This window comes from Protomyctophum bolini (genome assembly GCF_963924005.1).
Source record: "Protomyctophum bolini genome assembly, chromosome: 19".
In the NCBI taxonomy this organism is placed as follows: domain Eukaryota; kingdom Metazoa; phylum Chordata; class Actinopteri; order Myctophiformes; family Myctophidae; genus Protomyctophum; species Protomyctophum bolini.
Genome location: NC_137880.1, coordinates 26,574,321 through 26,588,053, shown reverse-complemented (window position 1 = coordinate 26,588,053; position 13,733 = coordinate 26,574,321). Strand labels below are relative to the sequence as shown.

The 13,733-nt window shown below is 40.7% G+C and overlaps 2 protein-coding genes across 3 annotated transcripts in view; both read right to left on the bottom strand.

Moving 5' to 3' along the window:
* The window catches only part of rps6kc1 (ribosomal protein S6 kinase polypeptide 1), a 34,821-nt gene extending 27,415 nt beyond the window's left edge, over positions 1-7,406 (bottom strand). The window contains exons 1-3 of one of the 2 annotated variants that reach the window (XM_080791041.1): positions 7,249-7,406; positions 5,070-5,105; positions 538-658 (exon numbers count right to left, since the gene is read on the bottom strand). In XM_080791041.1, coding sequence (XP_080647167.1) covers positions 538-658; positions 5,070-5,105; positions 7,249-7,350 — 259 coding nt within the window. In that variant the 5' untranslated portion in view covers positions 7,351-7,406. The remainder of the gene's footprint in view (positions 1-537; positions 659-5,069; positions 5,106-7,248) is intronic. The other variant, XM_080791042.1, reaches the window with a different exon arrangement.
* Positions 7,407-7,949: 543 nt separating this feature from the next.
* On the bottom strand, positions 7,950-13,478 carry moxd1l (monooxygenase, DBH-like 1, like; the record flags this gene model as incomplete). Its single annotated transcript, XM_080791441.1, has 13 exons — positions 7,950-8,129; positions 8,437-8,521; positions 8,774-8,901; positions 9,370-9,429; positions 9,517-9,613; positions 9,718-9,809; positions 10,160-10,332; positions 10,452-10,554; positions 10,912-11,067; positions 11,489-11,575; positions 11,982-12,134; positions 12,836-12,982; positions 13,206-13,478. 13 exons carry the CDS (start codon positions 13,476-13,478, stop codon positions 7,950-7,952), a joined length of 1,734 nt encoding a protein of 577 aa, XP_080647567.1.
* Between the last annotated feature and the right edge of the window lie 255 nt (positions 13,479-13,733).

Below are 13,733 nucleotides of genomic sequence, written 5' to 3'. Positions count from 1 at the left end.
CATCCCGTAAGAGGCCAAAAATAGCTAAAATAGCTGATCTACAAGTTGAGAGCTTGTAGATCAGCTATTTCCGGGGCACAACCCAGCACTCTTTAACTAGTGGAGATGCGGTGTACGACCTGGATTTCTAAACAAATTTGTTCAACGATTCGTTCAAGTTCAGGAGAGTTCCTGAATGCTGCTTTCACCATAGGAAATGCTGCGTTTGTGGTCTGGAAAGGGTAGTTGTTTTACAGAGTAAAAGGGCAGGGGCTGAAGCCCCCATTGACGCACACCATGTGACGTGATGGACACCACGTGACGCACACCACGTGTACAGTATTATCAAATATGATGTTTTCTGGCCATGTCATAGACGCTTTCAGGGTGATTTATACTTAGTTAGTTGCATCACGACAATGTCACATTGTGAGCTTGTAGATCTGCAATTGTCAGTGCACTGACTAAACCAGCATGCAACTATTAACAAAGTGTTAACAGGGATTTTACATCAAATCAAGATCCTTGAATGTAATCTATGGTATGCCAGTAACTCACCAAACACTTTGGCCTTGGCAAAAGGAGGGAAGAGCTCTGATTGGCTGCAGAGGTTCTTGTGCAGCTGCCAGAGGTTCTGATGGAGCTTCCGGAAATCACTGTACCTCTTCCATACCGTTATCTAATGAGACAGAATGTGGGAATAAAGATAGAGGGAGGGAGGAAGAAAAGAAGGTTTTACCAGCTGTATGAAAAATTATGTGATGCCCTGCCCGGCCTCACCTAGGCTGGGCTCAACTCGTATCCGTTCTAGAGAGAATCAGCGAGTATGAATATAATCTGTGCTCCCAAAAAAAATCCCTTGGAAACCAGGCTCCATAGTGTTAGCTGTAAAATCTTGTGAATCCAGCAAGTTTCTTCAAATACTTCTCGTATCAATGGTATACTTTGTTTTGTATGTCCATGCACTATTCTACTGTAACTCGTAGTGACTGGTGAGACTAGGGTACTAGGTACTCATGTCGGGGCAACCAACCAGATATGGATATTAGTAGCAAAATTCTAGTAGGCGTAGTCGAAACCAGATCACACATCATAGTCATAAACAGCTTTCCGCTGTGTGAAAAGCCTGGTGACACGACGTTACCCTGACCACCAACAAGCTAAATACTGGCAACAACATTGTCATTACATAGATTAGGTCAACTTCAGGTCAAATCACTCTCACTTGCCAGTTTCCATATGCATGCAGAGGAGGAACCATCAAGTTGATCACTTAAAAGAAATACTTAGAACTATGAAAAACTAGCCTAACTAGCCCCCCAAAGAACTACAATGCTTGCTATATGAGTAAAACTGCTGAATTAACAGCTCAAACCAACCAGCACTAGTTACTTACACATACACACAGAACTAATCTCACAGCCAAATACCAGTACATAAATTAGAAATTAGATTAGAAAAACAAAAAAGAGCACTGTGGCTTAACGAACCTGAAGTCCCTGACCCTGACTCCATTGATATAAATCAGACGTAGTAGGAGATAACGTGGAGCTCGGCTCGGAAAGCTCTGGGCTGCCGGAGTGAAAGAGACACAGCCGAGCACCACTCCCAAAGAGGAGCACCACTCAACAATGGGGATGTGTGTTTTCAGAAGGAAGGCAGGCAGACACACACACACACACACACACACACAGTCACACAGTCACACACACACACACACACACACACACACACACACACACACACACACACACAGTCACACACACACACACACACACACACACACACACACAGTAATTGAGATCATGCTTGTTGTATTACAGCTGCTGGATTCAGGCCCTTTTCCTTTCCTGTTTCCTCTGTGTGCCAAGTAGTGTTGCAAAATGTTGGGAATACAGAAATGTGATGAAAAGGTGGGCGGTACCAGAAAGGTGGGACTGGGAACCCAAGGAATCATGAGATGAACCTCAAGACTGTATGTTCATATTATATATATATATATATACCGTATATTATATACAATACCAGTAAGCCGTACGACGCCTGAGGGCGAGAAGCGACCTCGCCCCAAAAGGGCAAGATCGTGCGCACGCACGGCGTTGACGGCAGACTGCTGGGCGAGCGCTGGCGCTTTGGCATGGGGGGTCAGATAAACATGAATGAATTCTGTACTGGCATGACTGACTGCACTGTACTGAATTCTGTAAGGAGCATGTCTTCAGTGTACAGGGTTTGATGAGGTCAGATCAACATACTGTATGGAATGTCAGAACAGGTCAGCTCCATACAGTATATGGAGATCTAAGGGTGGTAGCAGAGACATTCTCTTGTAGTGTACATGGTTTGATGAGGGTCCAGGTAGGGCCGGGCCTTAATTTTCGGGCCTGTTGAGAACTCTAGTTTTCCCCGGCTGCTGGGCGTGGATGCACTAATAACTTTGGGGCAGGCCCGTCTAGAGTTTTAATACCATTAATTATATAATTTATATATAATCAATGATGTCTCAAATAAACTTTAGAGCAATATTTAACTTGAGGCTACATAAAAGATATCATCTTCATTAATAACTTTGTCCCAGACAGTTTAGTAGTGTGGGCTCAATAGCACTGCATTAGTGTGAAAGGTGTGTGTGTGTGTGTGTGTGTGTGTGTGTGTGTGTGTGTGTGTGTGTGTGTGTGTGTGCATGTGATGGAAGAGTGCTCTGCACACATGTGATGAGAGAAAGCCTTTAGCCTGAAGAGAATGTGTAATTCTATTGAATTCCTAGTGAATAGAATGCTGGCAAATAATCTGTATTCTGTAAATTAAGCTAAGCAACTATATAAGATAATAAGGGAATTGAATATTCGAGAGACAGCGAGATCAATTCGTGGCGGCGACGACTCGCCACGACCTATTTTTTTACGCCATGACGTATTCTTCATTATCCGCCGTGGCGAGTACAGAATCCGCCATGGCGAGTACAGAATCCGCCATGGCGGGGACTCGCCACGACCTATTTTTTTACGCCATGACGTATCCTTCATTATCCGCCGTGGCGAGTACAGAATCCGCCATTGTTTATTTTTTTTTTGCGTGCCGTGGTGCAGGTTTTATTGTCCTACTAGTACTATTCTCGGAATTATTTCATCCTCTTGTAGCGTAACGGTTAGCGCTCTCGCCCCTATAGTCAAGGCACTGTGCCGGGCCAGGTTCGATTCTTGCAAAAAACAAACTTTTTTTTTTTAAAGTTATTTTTTTACCCGTACATACAGTGTGTGTGCGTGCGTGCGTATACAGTGTGCGTGCGTGTATGCGTGCGTGCGTATACAGTGTGTGTGTGTGTGTGTGTGCGTGCGTGCTTCATCGTATTTATTATTATTACCTGCATATTAATAATAATAATAATAAATACGATGAAGCACGCACGCACACACACTGTATACGCACGCACGCATACACGCACGCACACTGTATACGCACGCACGCACACACACTGTATGTACGGGTAAAAAAATAACTTTAAAAAAAAAAAGTTTGTCACGCAAAAAAAAAAATAAACAATGGCGGATTCTGTACTCGCCACGGCGGATAATGAAGAATACGTCATGGCGTAAAAAAATAGGTCGTGGCGAGTCCCCGCCATGGCGGATTCTGTACTCGCCATGGCGGATTCTGTACTCGCCACGGCGGATAATGAAGAATACGTCATGGCGTAAAAAAATAGGTCGTGGCGAGTCGTCGCCGCCACGAATTGATCTCGCTCCACCTGGAATATTCAGTCACCAAAATGACATCTTTGATCCCAAAGACTAAGACTAGGCAACGATTCAAAATCAATTCTTTGGAACAGAACTGGAGTTCAAAGGCATTCCTAAAAATGTTAAAAATGTCATACTGTTACATAGAATCCCAAGCCAAGCCTCAGTGTATTGCTTAATTTATACTCTGCCATACAGCGAAGTACAGTTCAGGATTATTGCTACACACACACACCCTTTGGACATGGAATGAATTACAGTGTAACTTTGAGTCGCTCCCAGCCTGAGCCAGCAATGCTACAACTTCAGCTGGATCTAAAGCACCAAATTGCATGTTTATCAGCATGAACAAGCCAGTGGCTCATTACAGTATGTGCATGTCATATGCTAAAAGACAGTAAACTCTGTCTAAAACCAATGTAGGCCTAAACCAAATAATATAATAAGCCTTAAAGCTAAACCAATGACACCATTGACCAGGCGGCCAAACATAATTATGAAATTAGGAACAGTGGGAGACAGAGAGGAATAAACCATACAACACCACCATGACAGTCACCATGGCAACTAACAGACACAATATCAATTGTTATACATACAGTGCCCATATACGTAGGGACGACCATGATGAAAGTGGTTGAGTCTATCTGTGGGTTTTAAAATAGTTCATCAATGAAAATATTAACTACATTATAACTATCATTGGATCCACTGGAACAGAGGTTATTATTTTTACTTAGCATTCTGTTTTTCTTTTTTGCAGTTTCCACCCAACAATGACGATATCAAACAAAAATGTGAGTGTTTATGGGCTGTCTGAGCCAAAAAATATGTGTCTTTGAGTCAGAACAAGAAATGAGAAACTTGGTCTTGCTCTGTTTAATCCAACCTGTTTTATATCAAACAACTGCTTATTCATTCATACCAACTACACTTATATCACTCCCTTGACTATGTGCTACAGCATTCAAGTGAATGCCCAACAAATTACTCGCAGTTAAACCATGAATCTTAGTGTGAAAGATTGAAGTAGAGATTGTTTCTTCCAAGCCACTTGCAAGGACCTTGCTGTAAGACAAGGTGGACAAGACAGCTGGAACCACATACAACTGGCTCGACCTGCCCATTAATACATCAGATTCCATTATGCCAAACATATACTTAGAATTGTGGCTCACAACAAGCGCACAATGCGAGGACGTAATGTAATGCGAAAATAGTGTTTTCTTCAGTTGGGGATTCTTCATTGAAGGAAATGCCAGAAAATAAAAATTCTCCATGAATGTCAGCTTGGTGTTAATAATATCCATAGTCCTCATAAATGGGATGAGAGAAATAAAATAATGTTACCTCTTGGACATCCTCTGGGCTCTTCCTGGAGATTATCTGTGGAGAAATTACATAAAACAAGCAGCTTAATACTAGTACAGAAGCCAGCTAGATACCTAGCCCCTTCCGGAACCCTCGGTTACCTTTTCTGAATTTTGGATGGCGGTATAGCCATCAAAATACAGAAAAGGTAACCGAGGGTCCCTAAAGGGGCTACTACATGGTTGTACAAATGTTGTTTGTACCTTTCCTGAACCAAGGAGGAACCTTATTAAAACCGGGAAAGCATCTGTAGCATTCATTTCAGATTTGTACAGCAGATATAAAAGCTCACAGCACATCACTTCATCATGCCCTGTGTGAGAACTACTGATTTAGAAGGCATTTGTAGAATCTATTCGGCCTCAGGAAATAGGTTAACCAAACAAAATGAGCCATGCCATTTTTACTCTGTTGGTTTTGCTGTAGGGCGAATTGGCTGGGGCTGTCTCCGACTCCCCAACGAGTGTGTGCATTGGACAGTGGATAACATTCTGGGTCTCACAAAGTGAGAATACACAGTGACATGACATCACCATCCATCGTACATAACAAATGGCATGCTAGGCAGAAACAAATAAATTAAACTAACCCCAATAAACCAAAGAGACATGGACAGCTGCAATTCGAAACTGGCCCCGTAAAATCTGAATCCCCCACCCAGCCCAGGTTTAGCTATTTGCTACGTACCTAGTTTTTGGAGGTAAGCATATGACGACATGACGTGATGAACATATGACGTGATTAAAGGTCATGCCTCTATGTATATATGTATATGTAATTTGTGAGTTGATTAGTGGTATAATGTGGTTACTCGGGTCGTTTGATGCATATGTCCCTTTAATCCACCTGACACTGAAACATATCATTATTACGTCACTATCGTAAACCAATTATACCCTGGCATTGGTATATATCTTCATCACGTCATGTCATGGGACATACGTAGCACCGGACAAAAACATACCTGCACGGTCTGCTTGTGTATGTCCCGTGGGAGCGTATGACATAATGATTACTTGTGCTTGTTATGGCAGTGGTGTCAGATTACATACATACGTATACATATGGGCATTACCTTTAATCCACCCGACACTGAAACATATCATCATTACGTCACCATCGATAACCAATTATACCCTGGCATTGGTACATATCTTCATCACGTCATATGCTGATATGCTGCTACGGGACATACACACACATCGTAGTACCTGACGAAAAACATTACTTGCACGCTCTGCTTGAGAAAGTAATGAAGGGTCATAAATCATAATGTGTCGTTTACATCATATTGTCTCTTTATTGTTAATGGCGTTTAATGTTTGTGTTGGCACCGTTTGTTTTACATCCCATTAATCAACATGAGTTAGACTTTAATATATTTAGCTCCCTCACTTCACACAGGTATGATTCCCCCCCCCCCCCCCCTTTTTTACATCCTTTATGATGAATTCCTGTTTGTGGCTATATAGAAGTGTATTTGTACGTCTCTAAATGTTATGATTAATTGAAAATGGTGGACCCTCATGTAAACAAGTGAAATGCTTTATGGTGTCGTCCACTCACAGTTAACAGTTTTTGTATTGTTGTGCTTGAATCTGTGATTCTGCAAACTGTTAATAAATACTTTTAAAACTAAGTCATGTTGCCTCTAATAATTGGTTATTTTTAATGTGATTTGAAAGAGAACTGAGATTATATATACAGTACAAAAGTTCAAGTTCATTGATAAGAGTTTTGTGGTGTGTGTGTGTGTGTGTGTGTGTGTGTGTACTATGTAGGGTCCTGTCACTGTGTAGTAGGGTAGGCTCCAAAACAGGAGTGACAGCTTTCCGTGTCATGTAAGGTAATGGTGCTAGCGGTAACGTTAGCACGTCGTCAACTGCACCACCATCAGCGCAGATTACTTTGAAATTGAATATCTGTTTGAACTGTACGAACGCTGGGTTAGTCCACTTAGTTAGCATAGCTACTTTATGGGTTAACAAGAGGGTTGTCTACTTGAGGTCTCCATTTCTTAGCGTTTTACGCAGCTAACTAATCATGCTAATATTACGGTCTGTCTGCCCATAAGCCTCCAGTGAAAGAGCTCACATTAGCAGCTAGTGTTAGCTCAGCTGTCAAGATGCTGTTCAGTGTTCATTCTCTCTCCGCTTACCCTTGCGGTGACTTTGTACACAGTATAACCTTTCTGGTGCTTTTTCGGGTCCGTGACAGTATAAAACCGAGCCAGTTCTCCTCGTTCCCGCTGCGATATCATTCTGATTGTGACAACATCTCTCCAAAACACTAGCCAGCTAGCCTTCACACATTCATTCCCTGATGATAACCAACCAGCCGTTCTGTTGTTGACAGGGAGTCAGGGACATGCAATGCAAGCAAACTAAGGAGACAGCACCCCCTTGAGGAAAATCTGTACATCAGGGTACTGTGTGTTATTGAAATAGGCTACAACATTTGATATTCGGGTTTATTTTCGAACTTTATTCATTATAAAACAAAAACAATAAACAAGCACCAGGCTAATATCCTCAACCATCCTGTCTGTGCATGAATTAAACAAATATCTGTTTAAATCCAATTGATAAATGTGAAAGAAAAAGCAACTGGATTTGCTCAACAAGACACCCATAACCTGAATTTAGTAATGAAATAATGTAATTTAATTAATCTGTCTGTCTGTCTGTCTGTCTGTCTGTCTGTCTGTCTGTCTGTCTGTCTGTCTGTCTGTCTGTCTGTCTGTCTGTCTGTCTGATGTTTTTCTTATAACTAAAGATCCAGTCTCATTTCTCATTTTGTGTGTTAAAGGCATTTTTGGTTGTTCTGTTTTTCAAGCTGACAAACGGAATGAGCTTCCCTTCACAGCGCTGCAGTCCACAGCAGCAATAGTATTAATCCTCCAGCTGAAGTCATAACCCAGGAAGTGCTGAGTCCTCTAGGAGCCAGGCTGTTTAGAGTGGCAGGAGCGTTGCGACAACTGACCGAAGGTGTTTTCATCATATTTCTCACAATGCCATTAGTGTACACTTCGATGTTACTCTGCGGAAAGGAAGAATGAAGTGAAGTGAATGAATTTAAGTGCTTGTAATACTGTCTACGACTACTACTAGGCTACTACTACATAAAACATGTATCAACAGTACCAAAACAAGAACAGTGCATGACACACAGTCTATGATGACACATGAGGAAATTATATTGATCAAATCAATATCAGATCTGGAATTACACAACACATTTACAACACGATATGTTTTAAAAATGGTTTTCCTTCACATAATGTTTGGATAATGGATGAAGCAAAGAAAGGAGACCATCTTTTCATACAAATTTTGCTGCCACTTACATCGTCGGAAGCCACCTGTGTTTGGGGTATAATCTTCAGCAATTCCTCATATGTAGAAATAGCATCCAGGTCCAAAGATGTGGATCTGCCAGCACCAGACACAAGGGACTCAGGATAACTTTTCTCAACACATAATTAAAAAGGCTGTATCATAGCTCATGTAAGATCTGTGCAGTACTTACAGTATGTAAGATCTATACTGTAAGATCTATGCAGTACTTCTATAATGCAGTACTTATATAAGATATATGCAGTACATCTAAGTTTTCCTGTAAGATCTATCTAGTGGTTCTATACGATCCAGTTAGTGTGTTGATTGTGGAGTGTAGCTTCTTACTGGTTATCTTTCTCCAACATGGCAGTCAGGTTATCCATGTTCGGATGACTCACGCAGGCATCAACATCAATTGCAGGGTAGTAATATAAAAAGGCAAGACACATTTCATCTGTGGTTGCAAAACCCATCTGTAAGAGAGGAATGGCCATTGAATTATACTTAGTAATGTACTGTATTTGCATTTTTCTAAATTAATTTTCTTTCTTTACGCTTATCTATTTGGCTGCTACACACACACACACACACACACACACACACGACACCCGTGTGTGTGCATTGCCAACGACAGAGACTGCCCTTCCTCGGATCCCAATCGCCGGTGGCAGCCAAGTTCCCCCCTGTGCCACCCAGACTCCATTGGAAAGAATAGTTTTAAGGTTATCCCGCAACCAACCATTATATCAGACAACGTCATAGCCTCAGTATGACAAACATATTTTTCATGAGTCTGTTGGTGAGATATAACACAAACACAACTAATAATTTTACTAACTGGGACAACTTGTACACAGTGTTGAATTTAACGTCCATATTCAGTGACTACTACATTCCATTGTGTATAGGTCATGAGATTTTTTCACATATTATTCACCAACCTTAGTGAATTCTGTGCGATTGATTGTGCTGTATGTGCACTCCACTACAATTTCATCCCCCTGACGGAGAAAAGTGTTGTTAGACCGTTTTATCTTATCTATAGTCAAAATGTATTTTTTCCATTGCCTTCGACAATTGAGGCTTACTGGCTTGATTGTCTTGATGTTCCCCATGTTGGTCACCTGCTGCATCTCAAAGTTGTAGTTCTCATCCACGGACAAGAAGTCAACCTGGTTTCCATTCCTGAAGAGGTAAAAAGTGTCAACGACATATATACCACATACAGTTTAAGACAAGTCAACCAACTATCAAACTTTATTGAAGGACAAATGATATATAGAGTCCACCTGAAGATGCCAGCTCTGATCTTCCGCCCAGCCAAGTGTGTGTGTAATGCCAATGAGAATACATGAAGATCAGACACAGGGCCATCCACAATCTGTGGGATGGAAAGCAGCTTTTAGGGCATATCCGTAGTCATAATGGGGACATTATATTACATACCCCCCTACACCATATGTAAGATTGTTAACAAAGTTTTAGTAGGTGTAGCTCTGAAATGAATGAAGACAAATACAAATACAACTGTATTGCATATTTTTCGCCTAAAATGTAAATATATGTACTGTATATGAACATCAAATGTGTTTCTCCTTGCCTTCCTTTCACCTGTCTTTTACCTGGAGCTCATGCAGCTGGAACACTACTTGTTTATTAATGGCGATATACAAAATAAATATAAATAACCATTGCTACACTACTGCAACGCCACAGTGAATAATTGCATACCTTAGAAAAGAGAGAAGTATTACATGTGCCATAAGTGTGGAAATTGGCTGCACTTGGAGGGATTTTGTAGCCCAGCCTTGGATCTACTGTTAAGCCTGTCATCAATATGCCTATATCATGTGGTCTGAGATGTTCTGTATAGTACATTCTCATCCCTGAGCTGTCCCTCCGACCTGCACATAGGAGACAGCAAAGGTCAAAGGCATACGTAGTATGTAACTGTGTTTATCTAACAAAACTAAGGTTTGCACGCAAGAGAACTTTGTTGTATAGTAAAAACAAAATGATGTACCTGCTTCACTGGTTGGATTATTGTAGTGGATTTCCAGTCTGTAAAACATATCACTGTCCTCACCTCCGATAGGAAGCCCAGCATTTTCTGGAAGCTCGTAGTCCTATGAGGTGGTGAAGTTTCAAAGAATCTTTGAACTATTGAGAACAATTTGTCTCTCCAAAGAAATATAATGCATAATAAAACTCTTGGATCTTTTATTCTTAATTATGTTTTTCCTTTGCTTTTAAAATGTAATAATGATAATAATAGTAATAATAATAATAATCATTGTTATCATTATTATTTTTACTACTTGCCAAATAAAGACTCATAACATGCATTTACAACTATAAAGGAGGGTGTGGATGGGAGACAACCCGAGACAACATTGTTTTGGACAAGATATTAGCTTACACAGCGTCTATGTTACATACTGAATGATCAGAAGGAGCCTAGAAGAAACAAGAACTGTGCTCACCCCTCCACCAACACCCCAAGCAGCCATCACTCTGAAGCACATGTTCCCTTTGTCAGCAGTGTAACACGGCCCATTATAAGTTTCAGACACAAAAGCAGGGCAGCTATATAGAAGCATGTGGTGAACAAGGTCCACGTGCTCAATAGCTGGTTCAATCTGTAGACAAGTGGGATGAGAGAGGGATTTGGAGAGGATGAAAGAAGGACAAGAAAAGAAAGAGGGATAAATAAATATGTATATGACCTGCACACCAGTACAAATATAGTCAAAACTAATAGCAAATTGCACATTTTCATTGCCGTTATCTAATTACTTGTTTTACTTATATTTATAATACTAGTATTGTAATAGAACAGTCCTTTTTCAGTAGTAAAACTGTGATTTTAGAAATGTAAGTAATGCTATATATTTTTTATTATGATTTCAAGTACACTTTTGAACCATTTTATCATTGATATTTCTAAGACATGGAAACCAAATTTACATAATTGCTTGTTCACGTCACAGGCGATGATGAAAAGATAACTGAGATATCATATAATATTGATATAAGAATATATTAAGATGTGATCCTCACCAGATAGATATGATGCTTCCAGTTGAGCCTTAATGGTAACCTCATCACCTTGCAATGGTAATAGGTATGTATAGGAGGAATAGTGATCTGTAATCAAATCACACACTATATTTTTAATTACACGGTATTGGCTACTTTATGTTTTGATGAAACCTCTTATTAAATAAGTTGATTTAAATAAACTCAACATACTGCAAATACTGATTCACACACCTGTAACCTTCATCTAATGTACTGTCACCATAAAACATGGTAAAATTTTACTTTTGAGATGCATACTGATCAGTTTTTTTCCCCAGGCAGCAAGCATGGGCAATCAACATGCAGGCAACAAAACGAGTTACAGTACATGGTCGAACATCTACTCAAATACTTATTATACTACTGTTATTAAATAACTGATGTAAAACTGGAAAGCATGATACATCGTTTTTTTCCGCCATATGGTCAATGAATGTATAAATTAGCTTGTAACTTCTGTGCTGGTTCTTACATTGTCCACTCTGATGTCCATGTAGTCCGTGTGTGGCAGGCTGGTCCTGGGCATGTACTTAAGCAGGTTGACTTCTTTGGTGCCTCTACGGGTTCCATGGTAGTTGATGTCATCAGTGGTTCCATAGGCATAGATCAGCTTGACAGGGATAGCCTATAAAACATCATATAACTATATTTTTCAACAGCAATAACATAGAAGGAATAATATAAAGAAAAGAAAATAAGGAAATAGGTTACAAATTGGAACATTGGAAATGTTAGTGGTGTAATTTTTTACTTTTACCTCTGTGACACACTGTTTTACATACTTTTAGTTTTTTTTAATGTTAACCGGAAAACAAATAACTAATAACTAAGTAACTTAATAAAATATCCTACATGTGTGTACACACTGTATATCGTTCAGTATGTTTGTAAAAGCTAGAAAATTCCTCTGGGCCGTGGCTCAGCAGTCCAGGTACCTTGGCTGGTAATCCAGTCTGGCAGTGTGCCAGATCCCAAGGGCCTTTACTGCATGTCACCCCCTCCCATAATTCTAGAACTCAAAACTGCATATTGTATTACAGCAGTAGCAGTCCTAGAATGTAGAACCTTTGACCCTCCACACCCACGAATAACAAACAAGAAGGTAACACAAGATTTCCACTGACAATGAAAGTGCAACAAATACAATATATGTAATCAAGATACATATATGTAATCAAGATAAAAGCAAAACAAAGTAGTTATAACCTGGTCACCCTGGTGATGTTAATCAGGCGGAGAGAGAGAGAGAGAGAGAGAGAGAGAGAGAGAGAGAGAGAGAGAGAGAGAGAGAGAGAGAGAGAGAGAGAGAGAAATTTAATGTCTTACGGTGATGTGGAAGTCCTCCCCGTCGCAAGATTGAATGGACCTCTGAAAGGTCATGATTGTGTGACCGTCATCCTCGGTCAGAGACAGGAGAGTGTAGCTTTGTTGCTTGTCCACCAGTGGGAGGGAATTGCCTGTGGCATAACGATCCTAATGGACAAGAATTGAAGAGGAATCTGTTTACTGGCCAAGTATGTCCATATACGACAAATTTCGGAGAACATAAAGCTTGAACAGTTACAGGGTTGCATTAAACTTTGAGCAAATGAACAAGGTTTAGATTAGACTGTGACATTTACCCCAGATAGTGTTAATCCCGAGCCTATAGCTATTCATCAACAGTTCCAGCAGGTAAGATTCAGTGATGACTTACTGAAAAGTATTTGCCATCGGGACCGATTCCTCCAATGACAATGTCTGACCCTGACATGCCTCCATTTGGACTGAAGCCGAAGCCCACCCAGCCTGTTGTCCTGATGTTCAGTCTGAAGGTGATGATTCCCTGGACATCGTTAAAGCCCCACTGTAGGGTGACCAGTTGTTGTTGGTCTAGGTGCTCCGTGAAGGGCATTTGAGGGTCCTCTTGTCCTCCTGTTCCCGCAGGTAATGCCAGCAACAGTGGGATGAAAGGAAACAGATGATTCATATTGCCGCTGGATCTAAGTCATCACTCAGACTGTTGCTGAGTGCACAGTCCACAAAACAAAACACAGTTGAGTAGAGTACCTCACCTGAGTCAACCTCAAGTTACGACCCTCCTCCACCCCTGTTCAACAATGGACAACAAGGAAGGTTCTTGTTACATCAACTACCATTGCATGTCACGATCTGGTGGTGTGGTGAGAACTGAAATGCAGGACAGCGAGGCAAAATAGTGTTAAAAACCCATGATTGGGAATGT